Genomic DNA, 18460 nt, shown 5'->3' on the forward strand with positions numbered 1-18460 from the left:
AGAAAATTTCTAAGGAAGTAAACCAGGTTTTCAGCTCTGTTCGTTTAAGAACAATTTTGTATACTGATAGACCTCTAGGTGGAATTTACAAAGATGTTTCTCCCACCCAAGAAAAAAGTAACATCATCTAGAACTTTAGTTGTCACTGTGGTAGTGACTACGTGGGAAAAAATCACAAACATTTCACGTAAAAATCGATCAGCATGTTTAGAATATCTTGAAAAGCTGGTTCGATGGTCGTTCGTAGAAACCTAAGAAAAAATACTTTTTGGCGATTGGGCAACACTTTTTGGACAACCATGAGTGTGCGAAAAACTTTAAAGAAGAGGAATTTTCAATTTAGTGAGAGCGGAGAACTCTTTAATGCATTTAATCTTTAAGGTCCATTTTATGTAAGCAGAAAAAGTTAGTATACCAAACTAGACTTTTTAAATCCTAATATTAAGTAATTCTAAAGTAGTTGTTTCTTGTTTAAAAAATTGTTAAAGTTTAATTTTTTATTGCTGCTTTATTTTAGTTTGATTTTAATCTAACAAGTTTGATTAGTACAGCAAAGTTATTTAGTATTACCATTTAGTTAATTTTTACACTTGATTTTTACGTCATTTTATATTTTAAAACTTTAAACTACAATATGTTTAATTTCAATTTCCATTTAGTTTAATTTAGTAAGATAAAGTTGTTGACAAGACTTACTTCGAAAGTACTCAAATAATTTTAAGAAAAAATGGGATGTGTTTTGTTATATCATCAAATACTTAAACAACAAACTTTAAAACTTGGCTATACACAAATATTTAAACATAGTTATAATGTAAATCTAAAAAAAACTATTTCAAATTAAATTTCTCTTAAAATTTCAAAGACCTGGCCACAACTTTTTTAAATTATAGTAGCATTTATTAGGTAAAAAATAAGCTTTTAAACAAATAAAGTTTTAAATTAAGCTAATACACATCTTTTTAAACTTTTTTACAGCATTTGAAACAATATAATATACCATAAATAAGTTTCTATTAAAGATTTTTTATTTTGATTTACTGTGTAAACATTTAGAATTTGTTATGATTGCTTCTACATTGTTTGCTTTAGATAAAGAATAAAAATTTAATCCCAGTATTTTGATGATGTCATTAAAAACATAAATTGAGCAATTCTGCAAAAATAAAATGCTGCAACTAGGACACCCATAAAAAGACCTACCGAATTTTATAAAGTTCCTAAATAGTACGTATACGAATTTTCTTAATTTTATGTGCAGTGCAGTAACTATGCAAAAATAGTTTTTTGCTTTTCAAACAAAATTTTTTCTGTAAAAAAATGTATGACTTCACTAGTGATGTACCGGACCCGGATCCGGACTTTTTTTTCAAATTAGGATCCGGCCGGAACCGGACCTGGATATTTTTTTCATATCAAGATCCGGCCGGATCCGGATATCAGACAAAAATGGCAATATCCGGCCGGATCCAGACCCGGATAATTAGTCATATTATGTCAATTATGTTATATTATATATATATATCATAAAAATTGGTCCAGCACTAAAAAAAAAGTAAAATCTAGAGAAATCTAGGGAAACTCATGATTTTTTCATTTGATTTAGGGAAATTTCGGGTTTTTTTTGGATAATTGCAAAAATCTAGGGATATCTAGAGAAATCTAGGGATATGGGAACCCTGTAAAGTGAGTATAAACTAGCCTGAGTCAGAATGAGGTTTTTAAAAACTGAAAAAAAAATACTTAGTCTAATAATAAGCAGAACAGCTAGCCACAAGGTTGACAATTTTAGGTAATATTTACAAATAACTATCTGAAACCTTGAACAAAGTTAACCAGAAAATCACAAAATATTGAAAACTGGATCAGCTCAAACTAATTCAAAACCTAAAAGAAAACTAGCCTGAGTTTTTATAAAACAACTAAACTAGCCTGAGGCAGCCTAAGATTTTCAAAAATTCCCAAAAATTTTCAAACTAGCAAACTAGCAGGGTTGCCACTGTTTAAGTCAAAAAAAAAACTAGCTAGAGTGAGTATAAACTAGCCTAAGTCAGAATGAGGTTTTTAAAAACTAAAAAAATTACTTTAACCTAATAGTAGTAGAACAGCTAGCCATAAGGTTGACAATTTGGTAGTAAAGTTTTTAATTTTACAACATAGGTAAAGAGTTGAATTTCTGAAATGTTTATTTCATAGTTTAAATGTAAACAAATGTAAATTAGTCACGTGTACAAAATGAGCCAATCACGACAGGTGTTTAATTTTAACTGACGAAAATGACTCTTTTTAATTTACACAGGATTTGTTTTTGAAAAAATACTTTTTTGTATGCTCTTTTTTATTAACTAGATCCGAATCGGCCGGATCTCTGTTAGGATCCGGCCGGACCCGGATCCGGACTTTTTTTTTAAATCGAGATCCGGCCGGAACCGGATCCGGATATCAGACAAAAATGGCTGTATTCGGCCGGATCCGGACCCGGATAGTGAGTCCGGTACATCACTAGTCCTCACACACTCAGCCTTACTCTTTTGGTGAAAACAAAGACATGTAGGGTAGGGTGCTTATAAAAAATGCGATCTTTAAGTTTTCAGTTAGAAAGCTTACTTTTATTTGGAAAAAAAAACATCTTGAGCAAGATTTCACTTTTTCAAAAATGCTAACTTAATCTTTTAGCTGAAAACTTGTTGCAATTATCACATAAACACATTATTCAGATTTAAAAGCGAAATAAAGAATGCTTCAAGGAGGCTCTTTTTAATTTTATGTTTTTATTTTTTTGTACATTTTTTCATTTTTTTTTCAAACATACGCTTCCGTGAAACTTTCTTCAATTTTTTTTTAAATTGTAAACAATGTTTTATGTGATAATCGCAACGAATGTATCAATTTTCAGTTTAAAACTCTGTTTTTGTATTATTGGGTCCCATACAGTTTAGTTTACATTGGCGTTGTTTTTAGAAAATCGAAATTACTTCTATAAAAACTTTTGTAAATTATCAGCTAAAACTTTGCACAAGGCGTTTTTGTGATATTTTTCATAAAAAATGAGTTTTTTTGCTGAAAACTAGAAGGTCGCATTTTTTATAAGCACCCTAATGTAGATTGAGTTTATCTTTTTCTTAATCAATTTATTCCATTTTAAAATATTTTATTTCAAAAACCTCAATTTCAAAAATTATCTCCAAAAAAACTTTTTTGCAGCCATTTTTTTATTCACGGTTAATCATTTATCTTCTAAACGTAAGATTAACTGTTTTTGTCGAAACTTTTCTAAAATACTAATAAAGCATTTTTCAGTTAATAAAATAGCACATTTTAGACTTATTGTACCATTTATTAAATAAAGTAAAATTTTCAATACATTTTACATTTAATTTAACTATGCTTTGTTTATTTTCTTTTTGTTGTTTTTTTTTATAAATCGCAAGTTTAGCTTTGTTTTTTATTTAATACTCAATTCTTTCTTTGTAATTGTGAAAAGGAAAAGCCTTAAACTAGCTCAAAATTAAAGTTAAGAGCTAACTTTGATATTGGTATTTTTTTTGCATCACCTAAGTAAAATATCACGCGTCACCATTGATTTTTCTTAGAAGCCTGTACGGTGTTATATGGATATTTTGAGTGATATATCAATTAAAGTTGTCAGTTACATCGCTAATAACTGTTTTTTTATTTCTAGCTATGATTTTGAACTATGAAGGTTGAGTAGAGCAGAACTACAAAACACTAACATTATCTTATCAATACGAAAGAAAAACGCTTATTGTTCAAAACTTTGATTTTTAATTAAGGAAGTTGAGTAGATTATAAATTCAAAATATTCCAATAACTTTAAAATAACGAAAGAAAAATCATATAAGGTTGTATGAATGTCGATTTATTTATGCAGTATAAAGCTAAATCGAGAATTTCAGCATCATGTATGACGTAATTTTTAAACTAAAAAGTATATTTAGTTAAATTTAAAAGCATTACAACATATTACTTGGTTAAACCTGTAAAAAATGTTTCCTGTCTAAATAATAAATGTTCGAAAGTTCTTGGCACCGTAAAAAAAATAAAATGTTTTGTTTATTTTCTTACGTTCGATGTAGACCAAACCCAGAGGTCAACAAACTGCGGCCCGCGAGGTACTTTCCAGACAAAAGCATACTTTGTTAAAACTTCGTGGTAAAAGTTAACAATTAGACACTTATTTTATTAACATTTTTTTGCTCATGATCGATCATTCCTTTTTTTAAAATACTTTTGTCTATTAATTGTATATTGACTACTACAGTTTTTTTAAACAACTGAGGTCTGTGGATGATTTTTTCTATACAGTGCTACCCGTGAATATTTTTTTCTAGGAAAACTGACCCCAGTCCTAACCATTGAAAAAATCTTTATAAACAGAGAATAACTCCCTAATATCTTATTTTTTTAAATATGTACAAATTTTAGAGCGCACTAAAAGTTTCGCTTTCGAAAGTAAAACTATAACTATCAATATCCTTATACAAACATTTAAGGTAGCAAGTATAAAAAAGACTACCTCTACTTTTTAATAGCTTTAGTCTATTTTTATTTTGTGGTCAATAAAATAACAATTCAAGTTTAAGTTTTCAATGCATTTCTTTGTCATTTCTTTGCTTCAAGCAATTTTTTTTTACTCAAGCTGTAAATTTTGTTGTTATAGCAACAATAATATTGTTTTAATTGGAATATTTCACGATTAAAATAGCTTGTTAATTTTTTGTTTGTTTATGTTATCGTTTTATTTTTTCAATTTTCTAATGTCCTGCAGCAATAACAAAAGTCCGTCTGAAAAAGCTTGCAAGCAAGTTTTAAAGAGGCTTTTAACTTACAGGTATTAAAATGTTAAATATTTTGTAACTACTATAAATGACTTATTTAAACGCATTAGTTAATTAAGGTTTAATTTACAACACTACATTATTTGTTTTATTATTTTTAGTATTTTAACGATAAAACTAGACTTGATTTTTTTTCAAATATTACAGAGAATGGATTTACAGTCCCAACTCATACCAAACAGCAGTTAGTTTATGAAAAGTTTTAAAGTTTATTTTATTTGAATTATCCTTACTTATGATTGATATTTAACTATTTAAATTCTTTTTTATTAAACTTTAATGTGTTCAGTATACTATAAGCTAGAACTAAAAAGCATCAAAATTAACATACATGCTTATTTTAAAATGACAGTTTCCAGATAAAAAATTAAGTCTTTTAAATTAGTTTTATACTTTGTTTAGTTATGATGCTATATTATGTTGATGGAAGTAAATAATATGTACAAGATCAAAGAGTTTACGATTTTGTAACAGAGTCTAAAAACTTTCTTTTATGACAACTTAAAATTATTTTTGAGCTTTAAATTAAAACATATTCAATGTTTTTTAGTAGTACGATGTTATGAATTTTAAGTATCAAAATTTCTCATAGATCTTATCTTTTTTGAATTAAGCTTCATTCAAATTTATATGTTTTTATGAAAAGTATAAAAAATGAAAAACATTTTTTTACTTCTACTGATCACAATAATTAAGTTTTCTAAGAATTTAAAATCACATTTTAAAAGAATAATCTTGTTAAATTATTCTATAGCTTTACAATTTTTAAATTAGTTTTGGTCGTAAGTTATACTATTTACATCCAATTAGTTATAAAATTTGAGATATGTTTATTATTCAACTATGTATCGTTTAATAAGCCTATATTTTTAAGTATAAATATGAAAAACAATATATAAAAACTTTAAAACTTATGATACAGGTTTGGATGTACTGTCTTAAAACTTTTTTACCGGAAAAGAAGAGTTTACTTAGTTTTCAAGACGTACTTCCAAGTTTCCCACTACCGTCTTTAAGCTACACTTGCAAAAAGTAATTAATCTTTACTATTATCTAGCAGTATGTATTATAAAGGCACAATACCTGTAAAATTTAACAACTGTATTTGAAAACTACAAACTTTTAATGTAGTTTTTAAGCATACCGCATACGTTTTTTACATTTTTAAGCATACATTTTTATACATTAACTTAATTATAGTACTTGCAAAAATAACAAGTTAAGCTAAAAACTTGTAAATTTCTTTGAAATGTTCAGAAGCTAGTTTTTGTTAATAGTTTTCAAAGAAAATATTCAAACAAAACAAGTTCATTGGACTATAACAACAACAACAAATACTAGTCAATTTATTTAAAACAAACTATGATTATATATGTTAACTTAATAACACAGTTCTACAAAGTTTTCAAAACTCCATCTACAAAACAAAAACTACGCAGAGCAGTGTTATTATCTTAACGTAGGTAAAAGTCCTAAACCAATCGACCAGAGTTGTTACTTTATTAACTGACTTAACGCGTTATAACAATATCGGTGACGGTTACTTTAGCTAATTTTTAGAATTAACTTAGCTATATAACTTAGCTAAGTTTATTTATTAAACGCAAATTAAACTTAAACTATCATTTAAACTTAGACTATTTATGAAGTAATAAGATTGTTAGAACGCTTAAACTACTTATACATCGAAATCGAGCTTTAGAAACAAAACGTGTATTTACAAATTAATAAAATCACGATAAAAAAATACAATAAACTACTAAAAGAAACACCAATTACTACTTTGGCTCAAAAGCCAAAGTGAAAAACATCACTTTTTATTAAAAATGACCGTTAATGCCAAGCTACAACAAAAGCTACAACAACAACCAAAGAGCTCAGTCACTCACTAGCCAGACAAGCACGCGTAATGATTTTAAGGTGTTTGAATAGTTTGAAAGAAAAGAAAGAAAGAAAGCCATTTTCAACTGCTAAAACACTATCAGATGTTACAATATTATTTGTTGTTTTCAGATTTATTTATAAACACTATTGTTAATGAAGTCTTTGAAAGTTGAATTCAAAATTGCCAAGGACTAGTCTTAACTATTAACACCTTTTGCTCAGTAGTTCATGATCAAATTTTGTAAACTTATTAAAAGTTGCCGAAAGTCTACAGAACCTAAGCCTGGACTTTTATATTTCTTGAGACTATCTCAAATTAACATAAAGTTTTTATCATTACACTTCAAACATCAGACCAGAAGCTTTCGGTAGACTGAGACCAAGGTACCGCCTTTTTGCCTAGTGGACAATGTATTAAACGTTGAATGACAAAGGGACAAAGCTGACGTCACGGATCATACCAGCAAACGGTTGCTTATGGTAAAACATAACCATCCGTGTTTATATCTAATAATTCAGGTTTATCGTTTGCAACTAACTAATGAGTTCCAATAATAACGAAACTCGGATCTCAGTCTACCGAAAGCTTGTAGTCTGATAAAAAAAGTGGTACTGATATTAGAAGTGGTGATTAACACTTTATACAACTGTAAGTCATGATGTTTTTTAGAGTCATCCTGTATAAAAAAATACTAAAATATGTTACTTTTATTTTAAGTTTTGAACTAGTCTAAAATACCAAAAAATGTTGTAAAATTTTAATATAAATGTTGTTTTTCTGTCAAAATAGTATTAAAAGTTTGTATCAAACCCACTTTTCAAAGGTGTGTCTAAATCAGTTTCATTATTTTTCCACATAAAATCAAATTCACGTTTACGTACCTACTTTGTTGGTGTTTTTAAGTTTAACTCAGTTTTTTTTTTGTTTTTACAGGCTTCTTGAAAATATCCAACCTTTAGTAACTAAAGAGCGGTTAAAGGAAATAAAACTAAAGGTTGAAACGTTTGAAAATACTGAAGGACCGAGATTGTACAAATATTTAGAGGATCGGTTAGAACTTGTTTTAGTTTTGCATTCTAAAAGTAAACAACTTTTGACATTAACTATAGCAGCATTAAATTGTTTCAAACAGGTACAAGTCTGAAGAAAATTGGCTTTCAGATATTTGGGACAAGTATGCCTATCTGGCAGGACGCTACTCATTGCGTTTGTTGTAGTTTGTTAAGTTTTATAGATTAAAAATTTAAAACTATGTACATTTACACTAATTCAGTTCTATAACAGTACTTTTTGTATTAAAGATTAATCTTTAAGTTTTTTGATTTAGTTTACAAGTATTTAAAAAGCTTATTAGTTTTTATCACACACATCTACATACCTGATGTTAAATTAAATAATTGTAATTTATAAACTATTGAGAAATCTAAAAGTTTTATAAAGAATTAAATTTTTTTACACAGACATATTTTACATTTGTTTACATAAACATTAATTTTAATGCGCTTAAAAGTTTTTTAGGTACTATTATGTGCAGGGATTGAACAAAGGTTTTTGTTTATAACGTTTCTGAGTTTAATTTTTCATAAACGATTTCTATTAAAAAATAAATAAATCACTTGACAGAAGCTGAAGAACTAATTGAGGATTTCAAAAATAAAGCACTGTGCTAGCTTTTTTTAAATTTGTACGAAACTTTCTTTTAAAATTTAAATCTATCATTTTTAAATGATGAAACATAATATGCTTTTAAAGCTATATAAAATTAAACAAAAAATATTGTTTAACAAAATTTCCTTTTTTCATAATTGTTTTGCATATGATTTTTTTTAGTTGAGTTACCCCTATAGTTGTATTGTACTAATTTTACTTAATAAGTTACTGGAATATCCAATCGTCTATTTTTGAACGACTGATAGTTTAAATTTAAACAGTTTGAAAAATGTTGACTAAAAAAAAGACCAGTATAAGTAAAAACAAGTACTTAAAAAAAACTTACTACCTCTAAAGATGATATGGTGTTTTTTATAGAGACTCAGATCTTATTTGGGTTGAGATGGTCTATTCTAATTTGAGTTGAGGAAGTCATGTTCTCAAAATTAATAATCGTAAATTGAAACAGTAAATTTTAAACTTTAAAGTTTGTTTTTCAATTTATTAGTATATATACAAAATAAGAAATAATAATGATTATACAAAATAAAATTCTATTGCCTGAAACATTTTTGAACTATTTAAATAAATTCAAGATTTGGACTGAAGATAATTTTGATTTTTCTTACAATATCAAATTTAAAAAAAAAAAAACAACAAGTGATTTTTACAATTTAATTTAGAGCCCAATATATAGCTAGCTTGTTATCAAAATTTTGTTCTTTTTTACAAGGTTTGTAATCAATAAACAGAAAAAAGTTATCACAAAAAAAATTTGACATAGCAAATTAAAAGATAAACAAATTGAAGCTAGAAATATGGTCAGAGGACCTGATAATTTAATCATCAAGTTACACACCATTAATTTACTTTAACTTTTTTGAGGTAAATAAAATTATTTTTAAGATTAAAACTTTTGTTTTTAGAAAACAAAAAAAAAACACGTAGATTTATTTTCAAAAACTTGACATTTAACTCAGATTTACTTAACGTGAACATAATTGGTATTGTTTATATAGTAAAAATCCTTAAGTGTAATAAATTTAAGCGAGTTAGCTTTTTATAAATTTTATAAATATGCAAATAAGCAATAGTTAAAATCTATGTTATTCCTGAAGACTAAATATTAAATTAAACCTTTTGAGCGTACTTTCACATCTGTAGATATATATACTTATAAGTTCAAATATAACGAGATAACCATGTAAACAGAAACTAAAAAATCTCAATTTGTATACCCCCTTTTTTTAATCTTCGCTGAAAGTTTGTTTGGTTAACAGATATTTATTTTTGTTGCTAAACATAGTTTTTACTTACTGTTATGGAAGCTTCACCATAGTCTGTTTGATACGGTTTTTCTAAATTTACACTAATTTCATCTTTGAATGTTTTTTAAAGTTAGTGTTTTGCCTTATCTAAATTTTCTAAAAATTAAAATGATCAATACCTTAAAAAGTGATTTTTTTAAACCTCGTGATTAATTTATGTCTCTCGAAACCATACCTCAATAAGTTCTTGCAAAAGTGTAAAAGTAAAGGTTTGTTCCTATACACAAAGTTTTCTAAAACTTACCTATAGTCTACCTATTATATGTTCTCTAGGCTTCGAAAAAAAGGTGACCTATCACAGATTTTTTGAGCTTATAACGCTCAATATACCCTTAAAAACAACTTGGTTTAGTCTTCAATGATCTGTGTTACGTATCCTAGATATTAATAAAAAAAAAACAGCCATATAATAGATACTTTAGATATTTTTATGTAGTTTAGGTAGGTCTTAATTATTTTGAGAAGAGTTTATGCGAAAATTGTTGACTTTATAAGTAGAAAAAATTGGCCCCGCTTCTAGTTATCTAACTTCTAAAACACTTAGAGCAGAAAAATGTTTTAAAAACAATAATTCCAGCTCTACCTGACTATTTATAACACTTAGTTTTATATTCAAGTCACTAATAAAGTCAACTACCGCATGCGAGTTTACTGTGTTCTTGTCGTATTACTAAAAAAAACAAAAATGCATAACAGTTTACACCAACTTTTGCACACAAAGTCCTTTGAAGCCGACTGACTTGAACGGATACTATGTTGGTGTGCCACAAGCACCTCTTGCAGCCAATTGTATTTACCATGCTGCAAAGTTTTATGAACAAATACAATCTAGACAAGTATGCTTTTTTGTGTTTTCTTGGTTTTTTTTCCATTACTTGTAGAAAGCAAATTATAACTAAAATAAAACTTAAATTAAAAAAAACGGTAAGAAGTAAAACAGTTTTTAGTTTTATAAAAAATAAAATTATGAGATTTTTAATAAAAAATCATATTTAAGTTTTATTTATAACTTATCACAAGCTAAACTTTTTAGAATAAACACAAAAAGATTTAATAAAATTAATGTATTTTTAAAAATCTTTATTTCAATTCTAAACTTTAATTCATAATTTTTTACTGTAAGTTATGTAAACAGGCTAAAAAGTTAGTAAAAGTAATTTAGTAAACGTAGCTTAAGTTTTTAGACTAGTTTTAAACTATTTTGTACCAATCATACATATACCTTATAATTTTATCAACTAACAGTTTTAAAGGGTTTACCCTTATTTCCTTTGAAATTATATTTTTTCTACAGCTTTCAAAAACTACTTTAAATAGATACTTTAACAACAAATAATTAATCACCATATTTACTGATTTAAAATGAATTTCAATACTATATCGTAACAACTTATTAATAATACTTAATGTCTTAAGCTTCAACCACTACTTTCTGTTGTACCAATTTGTAACGAAAGATACAAATACTTATATGCAACAACCAGAATACCTGGTAATATAATGGATTACCACAAGTCTTATAGCGACTCAAAGCATATAATCGTGATAAGGTTTGGTTTCATGGTTAATCTCTATTACTTAGTTTTTTAGTCCTTCTGCTTAAGTTATTTTTTAACTAATAAGACTGAAGTACGAACAAAAAGTAGCTTCTGCTAGTCTATATAAATTTTAGAAAAGGAAAAATGTTTTATCTTCCAATATACGTAAATGATGAAAAAGGTACAAGCACTCTGGTTACTACTGAGCAACTCGAAAAAAACATTGAATTTATTTTAAGTATTACCAAAGACATAGAATTAAAAGAAAACCCATCAGTCTTTACTACATTAAATAGGTCTGATTGGTATAAGGTAAGCTTTATATGATAAAAAAGTAAGAATGTATTTTACTAATTTATTCAAAATCCTAAATGTTTTCATAAGAAAAATAAGTTTAACCAATTTTCTCTTTTTTATTGAAATAATCATATAATGTAGTTATTTTTTAAATCCATTGATAAAGTAGTTATTCCGTCGATCTACACTACAGCTTGTTTATGTGTGGCTCTCTTTAAATCGCTTCGCTACAACTAACCTAGCGTTTTAGTAACAACTTTTCTTCAAAAATTGATGATGATGTCACATATTTTATATTAAATTTCATGTTTACCATAACAAATTGCGTTATAAAAAACAAATTTGTCATATTTTACGAGAATAGTTATGCAATATGTTACAAGCTTATTAAAGGACCCCTGCAGAAGTTATTCTTATTAATAAATCTTTATTTAATAAAAATAATCATAAGTAGTTAGCAGACAAGTTTAAAGTTTAAATACAAACATCATAAAAGCAAATTTATCGTAAAGTTTAGAGTGTTTTACTTCTCTTATTATTTTCGTAATTTACGTACGTTCTTCTTGACTTTACATTCTAAAATAATTAAATTTCGTATTTAGGTTAAATGAAAAGACAAAAACTAAGACTTTTTTTTAAGTATATACTAAACTTAACTGTTCAAAAATAAAGGTTTAATCGTTTGCTAACAAAAGATCCTAGTGAAGTAACTTCACTAGAATATAAATAAAAACAAATTATTCAGTAATCTTCCTTTATTGTACCAACATATGTTTCTGTGTGTTAACGAATCAACACACTTCAACTGGGTTCTGTAAAAAATTATAATGTTAAAAAAATTAGTAATACTAAACTTATACATTTATTAAGGTTTGTCACAAAATAAATGTTCTAAAATATGTAAAAGTTACAACTGTTATTATAATTTTAATGAGTTTAAACATTACTTAAGTTATTTCTTTGTAAATTAACAATAAATGTTAGTTTGAATACACATAAGTATATGTTATAGTTTATGGTAACTTAAGTTTTTACATTATTTCTAAATAACGTTTTTTTTTACATAATTTTTCTTAGCTATACAACAGTTGATTTAAAATTTAGTTATTAAAGGACATAATTCTTAATAACTAAAGAAATTATTTTTAATTTATACATCTTAAGACATCTATTTTTAAAGTTACTATGTTCAAATATACTTTTTAAATAGAGCTTAAATCGATTATAAAGAAATTTATCTCTACAATAGGTTAAATAAATTATAGCTACTTTTTTTTTTTTTGTTCACAATGAAGAGAAAAACACTTTATATAATGCTTAGTATGTGTATATAATTTGAAAAAATATTCATATAAAATACAGTAATTGTTAATAAATCTGATTTGATCAATTCTAAGAAACCATGTTAATAGTTTTAATATATTTTGTTTCAGCAAAGGGAGATTTTAATAGAAGATATGACAAATTATGAGAGTTTAAACAAAGTAGAAAGTGCACTTTTCCATATGAGCTTGGAAAGTTCTAATCCTTCGGTTTGTTTACACATTAAGTTTACTACTTTGTACTTTTTTAATGAGTTGCATTTTTAAGCAACTAGTAACTTAATACTATTTAGTGTTTGAAAATGCAGTGCATATTTGTGTTCATCAATCTATGTCATTTGAATAAATCTTGAGTTCCTTAAAAGTTTTATGAATTTATAGCATAATTAAACACAATTTTTTGATAATTTTTACGAAAATTATCATTTTTCAAATTAGTTTTAAATAAAAACACAGTTGGTCTAAAACATATTTTTTCTAAATAATACTTGTCAGTTATTTAATGCTTTACGTCTAAAAAATTAGAAGACTAATCATTAGAACAGTAAATCCCTAAAGCAACTGTGCTCAGTTGTGTGCAATCTTACAGATGAAATTTTCGCACAAAAAAAAATTTGAATCGCGGAACTTTGTATGGATTGTGGTTTATAGTTTTGAGCTAAATTATGATTAGTTTTTACAACGAAGTTGTTGCAATCAACGCATATTAAAAACTAAAAACAATATTTTTATCAATCTTAATAGAATGAAAATCTGGAGAAAAAAAAACTTAGCAACCTAAAAATAATATTACTATACACCTAGTTGAAAAGATGCCAAGTAGAACTCTTAGTTAGCGTTGTTCAACATATTTTTTTTTTGGGAAAAAAAGAAAAAAGTATATGACTACTGAGTTTATAAGGAAAAAAACTTTGTATTGTAATATGCTTTTAACCAGCTTTTGTTTTCAACCATATTAAAAGAAAGAAAAATAATATTAGATGTCAGTTATAGTATACACATTTGAAAAAAATCACAGCATTTGTTTAAATTTTATATGCAAAGTTTAGGTATAAAACATTTTTTTATTTAAAGTTTATAAAGTAGTTTAAATTATGAAATAAAGTCCTGGACAAGACATTAGAAGGTATCCGTGGTGTGCGAATAGATAACCGAAAGGCTTTTTCGTGCACCTGGTCCTAAGACCTAATATTCTGAGCGTATTTTTATTGTTCAATAAACTGTATATTTAAAAAAATAAACAAGTTGGAACATATTTGAATTTTTATAATTATAACAGAATTTAACCGAAGAATTTCAATTAAATTTTTGTGGTAACGGCTACAATCGGTGGTTTGATAAATCTTTTACCCTGATTGTTCATGAAAACGGACTTATTGGAACATATGTTGAGCATGGAGCTGTTGATGCAATTGTTTGTTAAATAGTTATATACACTAACTTTTGCTTTAAAAACCGTAAAAACATTCTATAAAAGCATAATGAAGTAGCAGCTTTAAATGTTACAAAATTATATCAAAAAGATCTTAGTTCATAACTACTCATTGTTACTATGCTTTAAAAAAATGTTTGTAAGACCAAATTTAAATTTTAGATGTAGATGTAATATACTTTAAAACAATGAACTAAACTGGAAATGTTTAACTAAACGTAAAAGTGTTTAAAAACTAGTGTTAAATACCCTTTAAATTGTTTACAAAAATATTATTTTTTTAATTAAACAATGGTTTTTTTTTAGTTTACTGTCTAACAAAATATTAATAAAAACATAAATTTTATTATTTTATCAGTTACCAACTCGTGCTTTAGAGTATATAAATGCGAATATGAAGTTTGACAAAAGTGGTAGTGTGGTACCGACGTATACAGAAAATAATGTTTCTAATTTTGAAAACTTTAAAGTCAAAGAGTTACAATGGTCTTTTAATGAATCCCAAATAGAACTTATAAGAGAATCTTGTGCAATGCACACTAAAGAGGTATTTTAGCAAACACGATTTTATGTTGATTTACTTTACAGTTTTTTTTTTTTGTTGTACAATTAGCGTTAAGCGTGTTTGTCTTTTTTAGTCAGTAATTATTTTTTTATAGAAACTAATTAGGCAATTATATGTTTAAACCATACTGTAACATTCGTAAATTTAAAAGAAAAACATTAGTTACGTTAAATATAACAAAAACTTTTAAGTAACAGGAAATCTAAAACCGATAGTTGTTAGCAAATACGAACACAAATTTTAATGACCTACTTTTAATAAGTTTTATTCAACTTCTAGCAATAAAAAATGTTGTATTAAACTCAGTGTGAAAACTTGGACATGAAAGCGTTTAAGTTCCATTGCGGGAAAGGAGAAATTAAAAGATTAAAAGTAAGTCCAGATAGTTTGATGCAAATAGCTCTTCAGCTAGCATTCTACAAGCTTCATAGGTACACTCCAAAGACATATGAAACTGCAACAACGAGGTGGCTTTTTAATTACACTAGTTAGAAAAGTTATAATTTTAGTAGTTTTTTAGAAAATTAGAACATTTTCTTTTTTAATAATATCACTTTGCTAAGCTGAGTAACTGGGAAACTTCTCTTAAATATTTTTTTAATTTTAGTATAAAAGCAAAGTTTAATTTACTTAGTAGGTCAAAAATACTTGCTTTAATATAACTGTAAAGTTTTAGTCTAAACTATTTACATCTATCATTTTCAATTTCGTAGTTATATAAAATATATCAAAAAAGACGACAATTTTTGTCTATGCTTATTATTTATGTTTAAATACTTTTACTATTAAGTTATATCATGCGCTGTTTTTTAGTCAAATCGACGATAAAAACATACCTTGGAAACTCATAAAAGATTTTTTTTCTTTTAATTATGTTATTTAAAAGAATAATTTTGTCTGTGAAAACGTTAACAATACCCATCGAAGGTTTTTATAGTTGTGCATTTACCAAAAGTAAAAATTCAATAAATAAAAAAAACGCATTCATATTTTTTACACTTAAATAGCTTAATTTGGTTAATTAATGCATTGAAAAAAAAACTTACATCAATTAAAATTTCTATAACTCAAAATGAATGTTTTACAAATATATTACTTTCAAAAATTTAAACTAATGTAATATATACTTATTAGTTTCACTTTATTATGTTTTTTTCTTTGATTTTCTGGAAAGTCCGTAAATTTATTTTATAATTCACATTATTTTCACACAGTCATTTAGTAAGAACTTATAAATTTCAATTCACACGGGTTTTTGATATAACAAAAATATTAATATATATTAAAAGTTATCTTTAAATCGTTGAACACCTGATACTATACATGAATAGGAATAAATGTGTGATGTTAAAATAACTTCTTTTGGAGTTGTCAAAGTTACTAAATAGTTTAATATTGCTTAAGCAAAAAAAAACTGTAGTCTAATCTATTAAAAATAAAACATTATACTATACTAACTTATTAGACTAACAGATATATACATAAAATTTCAAGGTTTTTCAAGTTAGCAAGAACTGAAACTATAAGAACAGTGTCGAAATATTCTGTATTATTTACAAAGGTAAAAATTATTTATCGTATACATCATATAATACTTAATTGACTTTTACCTTACAAAAACTACTGAGATCTATATCACAACATAAAAAATATTTAGTTTTGGTCTAAGCAACATCTTTAAATTTTTTAAACTTTTTTTAGTAGTTTTGTTGTAAACATTCAACTATTCAACAACGATTAATTTCATAATTACTCTAAACTCAGGCGATGCTAAACAACGAAATTTCTAACGAGCAAAAGCTTTGTTTGTTAAATAAGGCAATTAAACACCACACCAAGTACAAGCTAGACGCAATGAGTGGTAGAGGATGTGATAGAGTTTTATTCGGAATGATTGTTGCAGCAAAAATTAAGGGACTGTCAACTCCTGAAATTTTTCAACTTACTGTTAGTATTATAATTGAAAAAACTTTTTTTAAATAGTAATTAGATATTTTGTACATTTAAGGAAATAAGCAGTCCTGATCAGCTTTCTACCTCACAAGTACCTTGGGTAATTGATCAAGAAGAAACTAAAAATGTTACAAGCTTGTCATCTGGAGGCGGGTTTGCTGCACAGGCTGAAAATGGCTACGGAGTGTTTTACATGTTTGTCGGAGAAAACTACAGTAAGTTAAACCAACATTTACTTTATTTTGGTAGCATCTTTTCAATGTATTTAAAGTGAAGATAATAAATCATACTTTGTCTTACCTATACATAAAACATTTTCTTAATAATTACAATTGGTATATTTGTACACATCGTATTAGCTTTTAAGATAAAAAAGATAAAAGAAGTACTTGTTTCTTTAGCTTTGTTTCTACCTATTTCAAGTATACTTAAACTAAATACATCAGTTAAAGTAACCAAATAATATTTCTTAAAACGGATTGCTTTAATTACTCAAGCGTGATTTTTTTATTTGAAAAAAATGGCATATAAACGTTAGCATTTTGATAACTGTAAACTAAATAATTTTAAATTAGAAAAAAAAAATTTCAAGCATATGTAAAATGAAAGTTAAGGAAACTTAATTGAGCTTCTCTAATTATGAAAAACTTCAGTTTAATTATTTTTTTTTGTAAAAATATAGTTTAACTTAAAAAATACTTATAGTTATATATATTTATTCAGTACTTTTTTCCAGCTACTGCTCACATAACTAGTTATCATAGCAACTCTGAAACTAGCTCTCAAAAGTTTGGAGAGTGTCTTGAGAATTGCATAGAAGAAATAAAGGAGCTTCTTCGAAATTAATTTTTTTTTCCATTAAAATCTAAACTAAAAGTAAAAAAATAATATTTAAGTTATTTTTAAGCCTTTTTGTAAAATAAATGTAGTTAATAGATTTAGATAATTATAACAAAAGTTGACGATAAATTAATTAGAAAAATAGGCGAATTTTCTGAATATAAAGCAACTTAATAAGCTATAATTTTTTTTTAAATTTTAACAAAATTACAGAATTACCAAAAATTTTATAAACTTTGTATTTGTTAGTTTTTCATTAAACCGTTTATAAAAAATATTTTAGTTTAAAAGAGTTTTATTTTTTAGCTGTAAAAGTACGTTGTAAATATTTTATATGGAAAATACTAATAAAAATAATAACTACCTAATAAAATTGTGTGTTTACAACAAAAACTATTTAAGTATATTAAAAAAACAACTTGGTCTAAAAAGCCTCTGAACTTGTTTGATATTTAAAAAAAGTTTTGTTTTTGTAGTAACTAATTAGGTTTTAAAATTACGTATTTATTCAACTAAAAAAGGAACATTTGATGCTTTAAAAAAAATATTAAAAATTTTATAGAAATCTGTTTATGAAAAAATTCCCAAGAAACATTACTCATAAAACACAGCAAAACTTTTATATGCAAAACAAACATAGCTTTAAAAAAAATGTGAAATACAAGTAAAAAATTTAAGATTATCAACTAGATGTATGATTGTTTTATGTAATTTTTTATATTCACAATTAAAAAAAGAATTATGCAATAATAATAAAATGCAGCAAGCACGTAACTTGGCACGTTTCTATA

General features: G+C 25.8%; 1 protein-coding gene across 1 annotated transcript; it reads left to right on the plus strand.

Annotated features, from left to right (window-relative positions):
* The first annotated feature begins 5772 nt into the window (after positions 1-5772).
* LOC145841374 (carnitine O-palmitoyltransferase 1, muscle isoform-like) lies at positions 5773-17675 on the plus strand. Its single transcript, XM_082948736.1, has 13 exons — positions 5773-5891; positions 7678-7794; positions 7877-7950; positions 10419-10558; positions 11139-11272; positions 11395-11572; positions 12991-13089; positions 14159-14293; positions 15183-15343; positions 16371-16437; positions 16641-16823; positions 16885-17044; positions 17566-17675. The coding sequence occupies exons 1-13, from the start codon at positions 5773-5775 to the stop codon at positions 17673-17675; spliced, it is 1677 nt and encodes a 558-aa protein (XP_082804862.1).
* The last annotated feature ends 785 nt before the right edge of the window (positions 17676-18460 follow it).

This window comes from Thalia democratica, chromosome 7 (assembly GCF_965202585.1).
Source record: "Thalia democratica chromosome 7, ktThaDemo2.hap1.1, whole genome shotgun sequence".
In the NCBI taxonomy this organism is placed as follows: Eukaryota; Metazoa; Chordata; class Thaliacea; order Salpida; family Salpidae; genus Thalia; species Thalia democratica.